Genomic DNA, 17,295 nt, shown 5'->3' with positions numbered 1-17,295 from the left:
CTTTAACACTTTCCATTTTCTAATCCATAGTGTATGACTGGGGGTTGAGGATGTGGGCACTTCAAACGGTTATGCCAGCCACAAGTGGATCGTCACCGTTGTTCGCCAGTTACGAATATGCTACTTTAAAATTCTTCTGGATGATGACGACTGCGGCAGGTTTTCTGCTACATCGGTCGTTATCTGGCTTCATAAACCCGGTCGTCTTACTTGCCGTATACGGCATAGCGGACAATGAACTGACATCTACCTTTCTAGCTATTCAAATATCCCCCCATACTTCAACGTCGCCTTGAGTGCGACATTTCTTAGATGCCGTAACCAGTAATGTGGGTATTACACTAGTACAAATGAAGCCCTGTCGCAATCCAGACCAATATTAGGCTCGTCGATTGTCCCTCTTCATGTGACGCTCCAACCAGATCAATTAATATTTTGGCCCACAGGTTTGTGAGTGCTTTAATGCTGTCAGTAATGGCGATGCTGACTGGCCGAGTAATATGAAAAGGTGCAGTACAGTTTATCTGCCACGACACATCGTCTGATAAATGTATAAAACCAAGACAACAAGAAATATTTCGAATAAAATATTTACCTGGTGGATTCCTTTGGTTTCTTTGAGGCTTTCAACTTCTCTGCGAGCTTTCGCCTCTTCTGGGCCAGCATATCCTCGGCAGAATCCGTCTGAACTATACGGAATAAAAAGCACGGGAATAAGCGCACCTTCATGGCCTTCGGACAGCTTCGGAGATTCAGTCTTGGACGCTTTCTTCTCAGGAGCGACTCGCTCAGACTTCTTGGGTCCTGATATGATCATGGAGGCCACCGTTTTCTTTGACTTTTCGGATTCCTCGAAGGTACGCATTGGTCTGACAGTAAATTTTAGGAAGCAGCTACCCACTTAGCAGATTTACGCAAAGCACGGTCCTCTCGCTCAATTCTTTTCAAATTCTCTGTATAAATCTCGGCTAGTTCGTCAAATTTACACATAATGTTGTTCGCGCGCAACTCATTTTTGTATTTGTCTCTAAACTCGAGTGCTATGGAAGTTAAAAATTTGTCCACATAGGTCAACTGCAAGATATTTTGATAGGCAGCCTGAAAGCTAGACCCAAAAAACAAACTCACGATGAACAGAAGGTTGAATTCATTGTCCATATGCATTTTGATGGCGCGAGAATCGTGAACGAAAGGAGATTGTCCAGCATTTTCCTAAACGGATGTTAATTGGGGATGGCTGCTGATCACCTTCAATATTAAAGATTTGAGAAATGTATTAATAGACACTCTGAACATCTCCACCGTGCTGGGAAAACACCACAACCGAATTCCCCCTTTAGTTAGTATAACAAAAAAATCTAGCATGTCCCGATGGCGAAAATACTTCAGGCAACGCGCCCTAAAATGCGTGCACGTTTCAGGGTCAGGGTCTAGCTCAGTTCATTCCGTTAAGTTCAGGGTCACCGCGGTTAAATGCTGCTGGACATGCTATATTTTTTATTTACGCTCTCCCAAATTTTCGTCGTTATTATAGGTTCCAAGGTTTTGGGGCTGCACATCAGGTGATGTGCATGATGGGTCGCTTTCAGCCTCCTGGCGGTGAGAGTACCTCTAACTGGGAGGGAGGGAGGGATTGTATGAATTCAACCTGGTGGCTGCACATATTTTCGAAACGTGTAACGCCCAGAGTGGCACGAGATAAAAAAATTATGACGTTTCGCAATAGCGTCATAGCAAAACTCCTAGCCTTAAATACCGCTCCGAGGGCAGATATGATCCGGCACCCACACACCAGAAATCTTGGCCTCCATGTGTGCTGAAACGTAAAAGTGTATCGTATGAATATCAATGTAGCTGCACTTGTTTTCACGCAATCATCTATATCTGGAGGACCTAGACACTCGCGTACATTTCTGGTTATGACCAGTTTCCCAAAACTCAGAGCCAATATTACTACACTCAATAGTGCACATGACTAAGAAGGGCAGATATCGGCACCCACACACCAGAAATCTTGGCCTCCATGTGTGCTGAAACGTAAAAGTGTATCGTATGAATATCAATGTAGCTGCACTTGTTTTCACGCAATCATCTATATCTGGAGGACCTAGACACTCGCGTACATTTCTGGTTATGACCAGTTTCCCAAAACTCAGAGCCAATATTACTACACTCAATAGCGCACATGACTAAGAAGCCGTATGCTGGCTGGATACGTAGACGCCGATGTGTGACAAGAAGCACAAACGCAAAGAACTGCACGACATTCCCTGTGATATGGCAAGGATGAATGAACCAGGAGTTTGTCCCAGGTGGAGAGTGACACTCCGATGCCAGTCACTTAGAGGAGTCCTCGGGACGAAATGAATCCACAAAAAATATGATGGGAGGAGAAACATTTCAGGCAAAATTGTTACATTTTCTACAATACGTGCTTGCGTGTGCACCCCATTCTGCCGTAATTTATGAAATTGATTTCCTTCATCCACTTTCTAAACATTTGGGGCTTATTCGAATTTGTATTAGGTTCGCAGCGCGGCGCTAAGCACGTTTTCTAATGTGAAAACGCATTCTTGTGCGGCAGTCAAGGGGAGGTCATTGTAGCCCCATATGCCCCTCCAGATGGCAGAAGATTGCGTTGTTCCGATGCCTTCCATATGTAGTGAATGTAGACGGAACGCACACCGCAAGCCGTTTTGGGTGGGATTTTTAAAGCACCTAATATTCGGCCCGCAGATACAAGCTGATCACGGATGGCATGGGTAGCGGACGTCCGATGATGTATGCCTCCGTGGAGGGCGAACCGTTTGCCCCCTATGCGTAAACTGCCTGACTGTTCAAGGAAATGGTGGAGGCAGTATCTCGTAAAGACTTTTGTCATGGCAAGTTTGCGGCGCAAATGCGGGCTGCAAGAGTCGTGCTCGGTTGAGATATAATGTCGTGCCACTTCCATATCAGAAAGGCTATCAGGAAGCACGTTTCATGTAATGTCTGCCTATTTTTGGCTTCAGACATTCTGCGAACAGCCGACATATATTCTACCGCATGGATCGCCTGGACAATGCCATACAATGGGGGTTTGTTTATCATAACACGGGCTCAGATTCCGACAAAATTTGCAAATACGGACCCGCGTTCCGTCTCTTATCTTACGGCCCACTGGTTGTATGTCACCCGCACAATCCGGGATGGTCCAATTTGGTAGTATGACCAACAAGCGTCTGGAGAATGCGAATGGTTGTCCTAAAGACCGGGTGACCACTCCAACACACTGGAGCACGCCATACAAAACGTCAATGGCATGTCGAATCGCACATGCAATGTTTGGGGGGCATCCTGCGGTCGGTGCAAGTCAACACATTGTAGATTGTGTGTGTAGATGGGAGCTGTGTTTGGAGCAGCTTATTAGGCATGTGCGTGTCTGTGTTTGGGCTTATTAGGCATGTGCGTGTGTGTGTGTGTGTCGGCTAGGCTCACGCCGCTCTCCGCCGTGCTCGACGTATTTTCCATGCATGTGTCATCAACATACGCAATCCTTACAGAATTCCAACCTGGTACGATTTATCCCGCAATAATGGACGTGACTTCCGCGTTGGTAACCCAGAATAGAATGTCATTATCTTCAAAACCTTTCAATTTCTCATTTCCTTCCAAAGTTTGTAAATGTGGTCGTTCTCGTTCAATTTACGCTACTGAACACGCTTTATTAGTGACCCTTTTTGAAAGATACGGGCTGATTACCTATTTTCATTGTTTGACCGGACTTACATAGGTGTCCGCGTACGCCTGTGAGACACATTCGTCATGGCTTTTTCAAGTACACAATCAGTCGTTGCAACCGCCCCTGTCTCTGCTGAAGGATACGCAGTGTTCGCGAAAAACCTGGGGGCCGCCTATTCTGCAAGGTTCACGAACTCGCGCAATAGCTCAAGTAACTTGGCCGAATATCTGGATCGTACCACAGCCTGAGAAACTCGAAGGCAACTGCCGTCAATGATGAAACGTCCATCAAGTGCCATCGAAAAGGTTTTGCACGTCATCCTGACAACGAAGAACTACGCCGACTACACGATCACACACCGCGCGAGGCGAAGTTCAACGCTGACAGACTGATCAGCTCTTTTCGAAGTACCAAATTTAATATGTTCAAAAATCAGGAGAGTCTTGGTACCGAAGCACGCCGAAACCATCGACTGCTGCTTGAGGAACCAGAGGCCCTTCAGCAAATGCCTAAATAGCTGAGGTTCTGCTTCATCATCCGGTTCCACGCGAGATCGAATATCGGCAAGTATCTCACCAACAGCAGTGTTTGAAACATTCGGGCGCAGCACGTGTTTGGGCGGAACAATCCAAGAAGGTCCTACTTATGTTGCCAAATATGCACTTCCCACAAGTTGCATTCCCGGCCTGGGAACTCAGTTTCACCAACAGGGACGAGGCCGCTATTTTTGAAATGGAAACAACCGTATGTCGCATTTCGTTTGTTTGATCTATGAAATGCCTGAAATTTTCCGAAGATCTCCAGACTTCTTTCCAATATATAGCACTTTTTCTACAAATCAACAGAAATATTTTTTGCACCAAATACGTATTGTGGATGTCTGTCGTAAAAGTCTCTCTGTAGACATTAGTTTTATTTTGATTGAGGCTGCGAATGACGTGAGAACTTTCTTACTAACTTTTCTTGGCGTGGTGGTTTCCAAGTCAAGTCACCATATCTAATAGTGCGGTGGCAATCTGAAAGGCAATAAGTGATGTATTTCCATTCGTTGATTATTCACCGCATCGCGCTCGCACAGTACGTAACATTATCAAATGTTTTCCGCTACCCAGTTTCTTTAAGCTTTTTTACGGGCACGCATACATCAAACTTTGGAGGTATTGGGCATCTCTTGATTTTATTCGAGTAAAATACCAACCATTTTCTGAAAAAAACTTTCATCTTACCTAACGCTTCGAACTGGGCCAAATGTAGAGTACCGCGTGGAGCACACTATTTCATTCACTACTCAAGCCCCGACGCCTCAAGGTGGAGTGGTTTAATGGGAAAATTGGATTATGGGAAGCCATACGAGTGTTACGGAAGGGCGTGACGTGTCTGATATGGAATCATTAGAAAGCCATGTCAGACGCGTCTCGTCGCGACCTCCATACTGTCGGCTAGCCTAACCTAAACCGCTCATGCCGTCGAATGATATCTCACCCCGTCTCCAAAATGGCATCGTACTTGTACTCAACCCATCCACTTATAGTTTTGAGCAGCGACAAGCACGGAACGATACTCAGTGATTAGTGGCAACAGAAGTCGGCCACGCAACCAGAACATACACATACGGGAAACTTGCTGCGTCCAGAATCACTTGCCGACATCTACTAAACTTAGCAAATTAACATAGCTTGGAAACCAACAGGCTGCTAGTCTGCTCCCATTGGACCCGGGATTTAACGGCACAATTATCGTTTAATTAGGTGCTTTGGACTTGGCATGACATGGAACTCAAACCGCCAGAGCTGTGTTGGACGTGGCCTTGAATTACGTTCAAGAAGCGCGTTAACATTTTGATCACTATACAGCCGTGAGTATATATCTGAACAATACGGCTAACGCTGTAGAGCGTCAGCTAGAGGAATAAGACAAAGATGATCTCATGTGACCCACCAGCTCAAAAGATTTCGTCCACTTATGAGAACTCTGCATTCCATGTAAGTCTACTATTTCTTGAGCGTTATTGTCAGTATAGAGGCAAAATAGCCATCAAGGGTACCGTTGCATAAACAAGCGCATACAAGATTGTCTCGGCTGAATTGCACCCCCTGTATTGAGTATGTATTGCTCCCCGTATGACAGCCGAATTTCTCAAGCAGCGTCCAGTACAGAGGTCTAAAATGTGACAATCCACGCGCTGCAAGCAGCAACCATCGAGACATGTGACCAGGACGGGAATGCTGACTAGGCATTAAACTGTCTACATTGGCATTTGTAAATTAGGTTTTCTCAGAAGGGCGTGGTCAACGGTGAAGATCCATTGTCAAATGCAACATTACTTTTCCGGTTAGCAAACGGTGGATAGTACGAAGCCGAAAACACCGCATTACACACACGTCCTAGCCCATTTGTGTATTATTGTCCACTTGGTTAGCGGAAACACACCACATTGATCGGCCTGTCACGTCGCAGGCGCAAACATGGCACACTTGATGTCCCGTCGATTTGTTTACGTTTGACTAAATGGGCGCTTTCAATGGCGGCATTTGTACATTTCATGTGACCTATGTGACCTCTCTCAACTAGCACACTCCGTACAAGTACTGAAATAATGAACACCGTTTATGTGAGGCATCGGTGTATCACTTCTTCGTCTGGTTAGCCAAAAGCTTGCTATCCTACGGGTGTAAATATTCAACATTTGACTTCTTGTCGGATTCTTCCCAGTATGATCAAATCAATGGTTTTAGTGACGGCGTTCTTACGACTCGCCACCCGTGGGGAGTAGGGCGTCCGATCAATGTAACCTTCGCTGTTATGTGTGCAGCGTCACAGTCCTCACCTTCTTTGTTATGGTCGCACTCCGGAAACCAAAGGCGGGATTATAGTGCGCCAGCGCACTTACTGAAAAGGGCACCACTTCTGTGTTTTATAGTCATTTCGTTCCGTAGACGCAACGCAAAGCAGATGGCAGTCAACATGCGGGGTTTGTTTGTCGTCCAGAGAATTTCATTATGTACGTCCCGATTTCAAATTAAACGCGACGCCGGCGTTGACCACATAAATCCCTGTTGACTAATGCGCCATTCAGCCATAAGAGAGGTATTCATTTTACGCGTAAAATTCGTATGAGAGATAACAAGAGAGAATTCTTTCCACTAGTACACTGTTCGTTGGCCACTGTGCATCCGTAAAACACGATTGTATTTTCGTTTCCGTTTTTTCTGCGGCAACCAGCATCTAGCCTGAGATTTAATTAAACATATATTATATCGGGCAAATTTTCCGGCTAATTAAGGCACCTGTCCCCCGTTAACCCAGTCAAACACTGGTCATACCAACGTGCATCGTTGAAAAGGGGTAGGCTTTGTGCGGTGGACCTATAAAATTGGGTAAATGCAGACCTATTGATGAGTAAAATGAGCCGTCAACTGGAAACAGTCCTGAAAAACACAGGAACACGAACTTGAGAACATATAAGTACGCATGGACTTAATCAATCACAACAAAGCGGCACGTTTAAGGCAAGCACGTGCACCATAACCGGTGCGTGGATGCCATAGCGCAAGTTTTGATTTTAATCAAATTTCTGCTCGTAAAAGGCACCAAAAGGTAGTTACAGCGGTTCGTTGAAAATCGCAGCTTCGATGGTATCAACGTGAACAAAATGGACACTGCGCTGAGTTTGTTGTGCGTCCTTTTTCTCCTGTGCATCTTCAAGACCGCATTCAGCACATACGTTGCCATCTTATAAAAATTCCAGCAAAGTTTGTCCGGTGGCTGGTCCATCGATGACCTACGCCCGAAAATGGTGCCTTGGGTCATATACTGCCACATCCCGTCACTCGCCGGTGTGGATTACTTGAAATTCCAACCAACAGACACAGAATGCAATACACGTGTTCGTGTTCAGGTTGATGGGGGATTTCTTGTGAACCCGTATGCTGAACCATGCTGTCAAGCCGTAAAACAAACACGTCGAAACGTTCGTGATCAAAATGTTAACGCGCTTCTTGAACGTAATTCAAGGCCACGTCCAACACAGCTCTGGCGGTTTGAGTTCCATGTCATGCCAAGTCCAAAGCACCTAATTAAACGATAATTGTGCCGTTAAATCCCGGGTCCAATGGGAGCAGACTAGCAGCCTGTTGGTTTCCAAGCTATGTTAATTTGCTAAGTTTAGTAGATGTCGGCAAGTGATTCTGGACGCAGCAAGTTTCCCGTATGTGTATGTTCTGGTTGCGTGGCCGACTTCTGTTGCCACTAATCACTGAGTATCGTTCCGTGCTTGTCGCTGCTCAAAACTATAAGTGGATGGGTTGAGTACAAGTACGATGCCATTTTGGAGACGGGGTGAGATATCATTCGACGGCATGAGCGGTTTAGGTTAGGCTAGCCGACAGTATGGAGGTCGCGACGAGACGCGTCTGACATGGCTTTCTAATGATTCCATATCAGACACGTCACGCCCTTCCGTAACACTCGTATGGCTTCCCATAATCCAATTTTCCCATTAAACCACTCCACCTTGAGGCGTCGGGGCTTGAGTAGTGAATGAAATAGTGTGCTCCACGCGGTACTCTACATTTGGCCCAGTTCGAAGCGTTAGGTAAGATGAAAGTTTTTTTCAGAAAATGGTTGGTATTTTACTCGAATAAAATCAAGAGATGCCCAATACCTCCAAAGTTTGATGTATGCGTGCCCGTAAAAAAGCTTAAAGAAACTGGGTAGCGGAAAACATTTGATAATGTTACGTACTGTGCGAGCGCGATGCGGTGAATAATCAACGAATGGAAATACATCACTTATTGCCTTTCAGATTGCCACCGCACTATTAGATATGGTGACTTGACTTGGAAACCACCACGCCAAGAAAAGTTAGTAAGAAAGTTCTCACGTCATTCGCAGCCTCAATCAAAATAAAACTAATGTCTACAGAGAGACTTTTACGACAGACATCCACAATACGTATTTGGTGCAAAAAATATTTCTGTTGATTTGTAGAAAAAGTGCTATATATTGGAAAGAAGTCTGGAGATCTTCGGAAAATTTCAGGCATTTCATAGATCAAACAAACGAAATGCGACATACGGTTGTTTCCATTTCAAAAATAGCGGCCTCGTCCCTGTTGGTGAAACTGAGTTCCCAGGCCGGGAATGCAACTTGTGGGAAGTGCATATTTGGCAACATAAGTAGGACCTTCTTGGATTGTTCCGCCCAAACACGTGCTGCGCCCGAATGTTTCAAACGCTGCTGTTGGTGAGATACCTGCCGATATTCGATCTCGCGTGGAACCGGATGATGAAGCAGAACCTCAGCTATTTAGGCATTTGCTGAAGGGCCTCTGGTTCCTCAAGCAGCAGTCGATGGTTTCGGCGTGCTTCGGTACCAAGACTCTCCTGATTTTTGAACATATTAAATTTGGTACTTCGAAAAGAGCTGATCAGTCTGTCAGCGTTGAACTTCGCCTCGCGCGGTGTGTGATCGTGTAGTCGGCGTAGTTCTTCGTTGTCAGGATGACGTGCAAAACCTTTTCGATGGCACTTGATGGACGTTTCATCATTGACGGCAGTTGCCTTCGAGTTTCTCAGGCTGTGGTACGATCCAGATATTCGGCCAAGTTACTTGAGCTATTGCGCGAGTTCGTGAACCTTGCAGAATAGGCGGCCCCCAGGTTTTTCGCGAACACTGCGTATCCTTCAGCAGAGACAGGGGCGGTTGCAACGACTGATTGTGTACTTGAAAAAGCCATGACGAATGTGTCTCACAGGCGTACGCGGACACCTATGTAAGTCCGGTCAAACAATGAAAATAGGTAATCAGCCCGTATCTTTCAAAAAGGGTCACTAATGAAGCGTGTTCAGTAGCGTAAATTGAACGAGAACGACCACATTTACAAACTTTGGAAGGAGATGAGAGATTGAAAGGCTTTGAAGATAATGACATTCTATTCTGGGTTACCAACGCGGAAGTCACGTCCATTATTGCGGGATAAATCGTACCAGGTTGGAATTCTGTAAGGATTGCGTATGTTGATGACAACCACATGGAAAATACGTCGAGCACGGCGGAGAGCGGCGTGAGCCTAGCCGACACACACACGCACGCACATGCCTAATAAGCTGCTCCAAACACAGCTCCCATCTACACACACAATCTACAATGTGTTGACTTGCACCGACCGCAGGATGCCCCCCAAACATTGCATGTGCGATTCGACATGCCATTGACGTTTTGTATGGCGTGCTCCAGTGTGTTGGAGTGGTCACCCGGTCTTTAGGACAACCATTCGCATTCTCCAGACGCTTGTTGGTCATACTACCAAATTGGACCATCCCGGATTGTGCGGGTGACATACAACCAGTGGGCCGTAAGATAAGAGACGGAACGCGGGTCCGTATTTGCAAATTTTGTCGGAATCTGAGCCCGTGTTATGATAAACAAACCCCCATTGTATGGCATTGTCCAGGCGATCCATGCGGTAGAATATATGTCGGCTGTTCGCGGAATGTCTGAAGCCAAAAATAGGTAGACATTACATGAAACGTGCTTCCTGATAGCCTTTCTGATATGGAAGTGGCACGACATTATATCTCAACCGAGCACGACTCTTGCAGCCCGCATTTGCGCCGCAAACTTGCCATGACAAAAGTCTTTACGAGATACTGCCTCCACCATTTCCTTGAACAGTCAGGCAGTTTACGCATAGGGGGCAAACGGTTCGCCCTCCACGGAGGCATACATCATCGGACGTCCGCTACCCATGCCATCCGTGATCAGAAAGGTATACAGCTTGTACCTACGGGCCGAATATTAGGTGCTTTAAAAATCCCACCCAAAACTGCTTGCGGTGTGCGTTCCGTCTACATTCACTACATATGGGAGGCATCGAAACAACGCAATCTTCTGCCATCTGGAGGGGCATATGGGGCTACAATGACCTCCCCTTGACTGCCGCACAAGAATGCGTTTTCACATTAGAAAACGTGCTCGGTTTAATATCTTCTTCGGATTCCGCAACCTCCCGTTTGCCTTGCTGGCTGACCGATGCGTATGTAGTACACCCGTTCATGACGCAAGTCGGTGTGGGCGCTTCAGTTACCAGGTGAGCGCAGAAATACTACGTAGTTGTCGTTGATGTATCCATTCAACGCCTTCCCAAACGCCACGAAGGATGAAAAGGATACAGTCCCCAATTTCTCAATGAACATATTTGATGCTAATTTTGAAGGCGTAACACGGTGCCATTATTCACACAATGCTCTCAGCTGCGAAACCTTTACGAGTAAAGTAAAAATTCCTACGCCAAAATGTCGCGTTTATTTGCGTGTTAATCTAATTTCATATTCTGTCAAGTTACCTAATTTTATTGTTCGCTGAAGCAACCAATGCTGTTGCGGAATTTTCGTTGTAATTCTTTCCTAGCACTTTTGAGACTCCTGGATACAATAATGGGGCCTTTAGGTTTGGAGTAATTCTCTGAGTTCGATTTCATTGTTGCTTCATTCAGTCAGTGACACCTTAGATCTATCTTGATTTCAATTCCATTTTGCGATCACTGAGATCCCGCCGCCAAAACACTGAGCCCATTGGCTGCACAAGGTTTTGGAGCTGCAAAACATTTAGTTGTGGAATGAAACCTTTCGTGCCACAATGTTGCGTTTCGTTAGGTGTGTACGTATGTTTTGTGTGTGATCTACGTCCACATTTTGGCAGCTCACCAAATTTTACTCTCCACTGGAGCAATCAACATCTTGCGGAAACGTCTGGTGAAATAATTACCCAGTCCTACTGAGACGCTGCGGTGCCTCTATTGTTTTCAAGGCGTTGGACTGTTACTCTGAACTTCGATTAATTCGGTCCATATAGCTCACGCCATAGCCTTCGAAAATTCCATTCCATTGTGCCTATACTGAAAGCCCCATTACACCACAGCTTCAAATTCGAATGTGCCTCAAAAGTGTAGAAAGAAGATTAGTTAAAAGGAATCGCAATAAGTTACGGTAGATTGGGGTGATTTTGGATTGAGCGCATATACAGCAAATTGCAAAATGTTGGCCTAGGATATCTGCTTTACTCGCATAAATTTTGGAGCTGAAAGTATTGGGATTCTTGGGTGACCTCTCTGTTTGATGCTGCCACAGCCTGGAAGTCTATCCTGCCCGCGAATGGCCATTATTGCGGACTGTTTGCTGATCCTGCTTCAGGCGGCCCTGTGGCTGACCCATGATTCACTCAACTCAAAGCATCCCGCGAAACCCGGTTTCAGCTTCCCCATCGAGGTGTCAAACTTTCCGGAATGTCGTCGGATCAGACGCTTTACATATAGCGCTCTTTACAATGGTTTTTATCTAGTTTACGTTGTTTTTTGTCAGAAACACCAGTTTGGGAGGTTCAGACCGAGAAGTAAGCTGCGTTAAGCGTCGTTACCGCATGGATAGAGCTGGTTTCTGTGTTTTGCTGAAGACATTTGTGTTGTGCATCATTTTAAAGTGAGTTGGGGCATATTACGTTCACCTTAGAGCCACGACGTGTGTAACAGAGCCAATTGGGGCACATGGGAGTTTAAGAAATTCCGACTCGTCGAAGCAAAGTCTCCATGTTTCCCAATAAAACCAGAGAGATATTTATTCTACTTCCGGGCAGCTGGACACCTGGATGAGCTCAAGCTTAACTCTAAATAAACATTATTCCACTGAGAGCCTTGGGATATTTCAGAAATATTTGACGACATTAGTGTATTTATTGCATGTTGTTTAGCCTATTTTATCCTTTTCCTCGGTGAAAATCTGTATGAAAATAATTCACCCTGCGACCATATTTTTCTTATTGGCTTAATCGAACAAATTGGCGGAACTCGGTCATCTAGTGCCTGAATAATGAAGGAAATCGATCGCCAGAGAAAATTCAGGCCGTTTTGAGAACTGGCCATTGTTTATTAAGATGAAGTATCGCCAGCGGTCATCACCCTGAAGTTCGAAGCTTCCAACCAAGTCGATGGCAAGGGCCGTTTGTCGTCACCGACCGTAGGGGAACGTCTATACCATTCAAGATGGTCGGGGATCGAAAGTAGTGAATGGGACGCAGCTTCTCAAGTGGCATGATACACCTGAAGAGCGGCCGAGCAGACCCGCTGCCGAAGCCGACCTGACGGAGGGAAATGAAAATCGATGGCATGCGAACGAGCTTTAAGGGGTGGAGGTGTGTAACGGTGATACTACTGATCGGGAGGCACGCGAGTAGTATGTGTTGTTCGTAGAATTTCGCTTTGCGTCGATTGAAAAAGGGAATTCTGTTGCGGAATTCGTGGGGCCACTTTGTAACATTTGCTTGGATTTGACCGACGAATGAGTGGAGGCAACGAATCTCTAGGAAGACTCGTTCGGGAGAAGATCTGTGTCCAGTTTTTGTAACTAAGATGCAGATTAGAGTTTTGCTTCCCTGTTCAATGGTCTGTAACCGGTCAGTTGGCATTTCCTAATAAATAACTCCGCTGCGAAGGCCTTCTCTTTTTCACATGTACTGACCTAAAATCAATAGGTGAACCTTACGTTGTCAAAAAACACGATGCGCCGGTAGATCATCACCTCTCCTGGAGACAATCATCTCGTAAACACGAAATAGAAGCACTGAATTCGTTCTCACTCTATCTACACAGCCGGTGGTTTGCCTGTCCGATTCTCTTCCAAGCGCAAGCTGTAACCTGTCTTGTTATATGTCTTGGTGATTTGTAATCACTGGCTTAGACGCCTACTGTCTGTTTCATTCTAAGATGGCGATCGATCCCCGAAAAAACAGCAGGGATGAACGCAGAAAACAGTGTCTGGATAATAAACGTGAAGTTCCGGATATCTTTCACACTTATTAGTTTGTCGCCTTAAAAACGATTATCTGGTGTTGACGTCGACCGCTATCACCAAAAAACAGGAATTATTTGTTTATGCGCAGAGCGCGTTGTGACGCCCACAACCAGAAGCCTGATAAGACCGGCACATCGTATATGGGTCATGTGCGGTCCCCTTCGTTCTTACGCCATCGATAAATACAGAACTAATTCGAGAATAGTAAGATTAAGAAAGCGCTTTACCACTTTGGCACAATAGGCTTTACAAGTTTTACTCTAGATATTAAACCTGACATTTTAGCCATTACACCATCCACTTTTGCTTCCGTTACACTGGTTGCTTTCCGGCACTTACTTTTTTCATACACCGGGATGGTTACATTAACTCGAGACCGAAAATTGGCTGCATCGATTCCGCACTTTCTCGGGAACAGTGGATGCCTGAACTAGGAAATCGAAAGGTCATCACGGGGATACAATTAGTTGTGCATATTCGGCTTCATTACCTTGCGGCGATATTTGAACTGTTCACGCTCTGGTACCTAAACGACACTTACAAAACAAGCGCGTGTGCACTCCAGAAACCAATACAACATAACTGGCAAGTTTTTTTTACTCACCCGTTTCGTTAATGACGTGTGATAGTGGTAGGCATGATTTCAGACTTACTATGTAGCACGATTCCTATGATTATGGAGACCACCGGTAAGAAATGCTATTAAAGCCATAAAGATTGAAGTAGATTTGTACCCACGCGCGATCTTGCTTGCCCTAAATCAGTAATGATAGTTTTAGCCATTTGTACGACCTATACGAGTCATCAAATTGCGAATTTGATTTATGGTTTTCCATACCCATCGGGGGTTCTATACAACTCCTCAGCTGAATGGTCAGGATGACGTCTCTCATTCCGTACCGTACCAAACCTTTCACGCAGACAACTAAAGAGAAACTGATGAAGTGCAGTGGTCTGCTCACGTACCTCATCGGGACGCCCACAAAGGCTAAGATTATGCCTGACTGAACCCCAGCGAAAAGTCCACGTTGAGCATCAACCAAAATATCAAGCTGAACCGAAGAGTCAACGAGAAATCATCGAGCATCAAATGTCCTCTTGGTAATGGACACATCAAGATTCTGCTGCACGGCACCCTTCGCTAGTCACAGGATTGAGTTTTTGAACCGCGGCTTTGTCACAATCGTCTAATTTCCCAGCTTGGTGGTCGTCCATTTTGTCAGTTTTGCAGATGCCTCCGAAAGCTTGCCGGGCATTAAGTTGATGCAGTTATATACCTTTCTTAGACCAGACCACGCCATTATTAGTCATGGCGAAATTGCCCAATCTTTAACTAAATCACTGAAAATCCGCCCTCGGTTTTCTGTATTTTTCTATATGTTCTTAGATCTTTAACAGAACATGATATACGTCAGAGAAACTTAGCTGCAAACCTAACTTGAACAACGGAAGTGCGAAGGAAATTACTCACAAGGTTGCTGGAAACTCTTCTTCGGCAACCTTGTGACTAGTGTCGTTATGGAGCGTTTGCTTCCTTTCCCACCAGAGATAAATTTCGCTCATATGAGATCGACGGATGGGAGCACAAACATCGAAGCCCTATCCTTCCACGTCATTTGCCCATTCACTGACTTTCTAGTTCCCTATATTCTCTCGGAGGATCGGCCCAAACCACATGCATGACGTAAATGCCCTTTGCAGAGCGTTGACCACGGGCATGGTAAGTGAGAAGAATTCATGTTACCAAGCACAATAAACTAGTTCTGAATATATACCGTCTCCCTTCCGTAGAAACCCAGAAAACTCAGGCATTCACTTCAGACCGCGTTTTATAGTTCAGTAACTGACGAGAGACAAACATAAAACTGACCAATGAACAGGTGAAGAAATAACGGGGTATTTATCGCGCCCCCTTGAGTACAAAAATGTGTAAACATTACTAGGTTAGCATGCAACCGGGAAGAGTTCACACAATGGGAAATTTTATGTACATTCTAATTGGTACCTAGGTGCAACAATGATGTATAGATGTGGTACCGTAATCACAAGCAAAAGTTGAAGACGACCGATTTTGTACGACAAGCATCGATGAAGCGATCACATTCGATGAAAACTGGGGTGATGCCAATTTCGTTTGTGGAATCTGTCGTGACCACGAACACGAGGGGCCCCGGTGTCCTGGTAATCGCGGTGCTTTCTGCGACGATGACGGTGGTGGCTGTGATGACGACGCCCATCCTTGTGTCGCCATTCGTTGGAACCATTGTGTCCCTTATCGGATTTTTGTGATTTACGTTTTCCCAGATGTTCAGAGCTGTTCACAGTGTGATTGTCTGCCTTCCGAGAGAAATCTTTGTGTGTAACAGGGACCCAAACAATGCTGGAATCCGAATCGCTACTTCCAGCGGATGTCCGTGCTCTTTTTCCAAGATTCGTCGGTGACGAATTGGATGACAGTGATCGGGAACTGGCCTGAAGGCACAATGAAAGGTAAACAAACATAAAAGATGCACTGGGAATCTAGGAAAAGCGCCTGACGTGATAATCCACAACATACAACCACCTACAAGCGATTTGAGAATACCTAAGTAGAGAACGACTCAAACAACAGATCCGTAATTTGAGCAAGGTAGCGCCAACAAGCCACATTGAAATTTTTACCGTTGTTGATACCCAACGTAGAAAAATAGCACACAAAGTAAACGAGATTATGGCTCATGGTCTATGAAGGAAACAGTAGTATGTGCTCATATGACACTTTTTCCATAGAACGTTATCAAGTAAAATATCGATACAAGTTGGTTAAAATACCTATTGTTAAGATAAGTATACTCACGGGGGCGTTCAATTAAATAACAAGTAGAGTATTCTGGTCGCACACGATTGATGTGAGAATACGTTGGGAGATTTGTGCACTGAGGTTATATTGGATTCCCGAGCGGGTACTATCTACTTGAAAGTAGGTTTACGTGCTAACTAAGTGTACGGGTTTCCAGTGGTAGTGAGTCCCGCAACCATACGACTATAGGACGTAGGATACAGTATCACACGGAATTTCATACAGTAAACCATGTCAAAGAAACTACTTCTTTCGAGGGTCTACAACAACGTTTTCCGTCTGCCACGACCTGATAGACTGATAATGATGGTCACCTTTTAGTAGAAGTTAGGTTCTCTTTTGAAGGAGAAGCCACGTAAATCTTTCTGGGAACTTCTCATCTATGAAGCCAGCTTCCAGACCTGAACACGCCGGAAGACGGATGCGATCGAACATAAACGACATAATAAGCACAACGAAGACTTCAGAATAGCTTGGAAGGGTGGTATGAAGTGAAGGAATCAAACTAAAAGCTTGGGCATTAATGTTCTCGAAAAAAGTATGGACGAATCACCAAACGGCACTTAACCGAATAAATTTGACAGCAGGTGTAAGCAATGACATAAGTATACTGAACTAACCGCATTGGCAGAAAAGTAGTGAGTATCCGTCAGTATGGATTCACCCCGTTGGAGAGAACTCGATTCCCGTTCTGACGATATGTCGGGTGAATGCTTTCGTTTGCCGGAAAGGCAACTATGGAACATTGTAGTACTCGAATCGTCGTGTTTTACGGAACTCGGAGAGGAGTAGTTAGTCGAACTAAGATGCGAAACCGGGGTAGGTCGCTCCGTCCAGAGTTCAGTGGATTCGTTTGAGCCGTACAAAAGCTTCAACGACAAGAGACAAAT

General features: G+C 45.2%; 2 protein-coding genes across 2 annotated transcripts in view; both read right to left on the bottom strand.

Annotated features, from left to right (window-relative positions):
* Window positions 1-8,081, bottom strand: part of T265_04766 (hypothetical protein) — a gene marked incomplete at both ends in the record, with an annotated part of 21,753 nt that extends 13,672 nt beyond the window's left edge. The window contains 5 exons of the mRNA XM_009169591.1: window positions 724-796; window positions 1,249-1,334; window positions 1,506-1,611; window positions 7,382-7,502; window positions 7,978-8,081. Coding sequence (XP_009167855.1) covers window positions 724-796; window positions 1,249-1,334; window positions 1,506-1,611; window positions 7,382-7,502; window positions 7,978-8,081 — 490 coding nt within the window. The remainder of the gene's footprint in view (window positions 1-723; window positions 797-1,248; window positions 1,335-1,505; window positions 1,612-7,381; window positions 7,503-7,977) is intronic.
* A 7,306-nt stretch (window positions 8,082-15,387) lies between these two features.
* T265_04765 (hypothetical protein) overlaps window positions 15,388-17,295 on the bottom strand; it is a gene marked incomplete at both ends in the record, with an annotated part of 36,298 nt that continues 34,390 nt past the window's right edge. Inside the window, 2 exons of the mRNA XM_009169590.1 lie at window positions 15,388-16,038; window positions 17,026-17,274. Coding sequence (XP_009167854.1) covers window positions 15,664-16,038; window positions 17,026-17,274 — 624 coding nt within the window. The remainder of the gene's footprint in view (window positions 16,039-17,025; window positions 17,275-17,295) is intronic.

The sequence above is a fragment of the Opisthorchis viverrini genome (genome assembly GCF_000715545.1).
Source record: "Opisthorchis viverrini unplaced genomic scaffold opera_v5_82, whole genome shotgun sequence".
In the NCBI taxonomy this organism is placed as follows: Eukaryota; Metazoa; Platyhelminthes; class Trematoda; order Opisthorchiida; family Opisthorchiidae; genus Opisthorchis; species Opisthorchis viverrini.
Note: the sequence above shows the minus strand (reverse complement) of the source record. Positions and strands in the feature narration are given on the sequence as shown.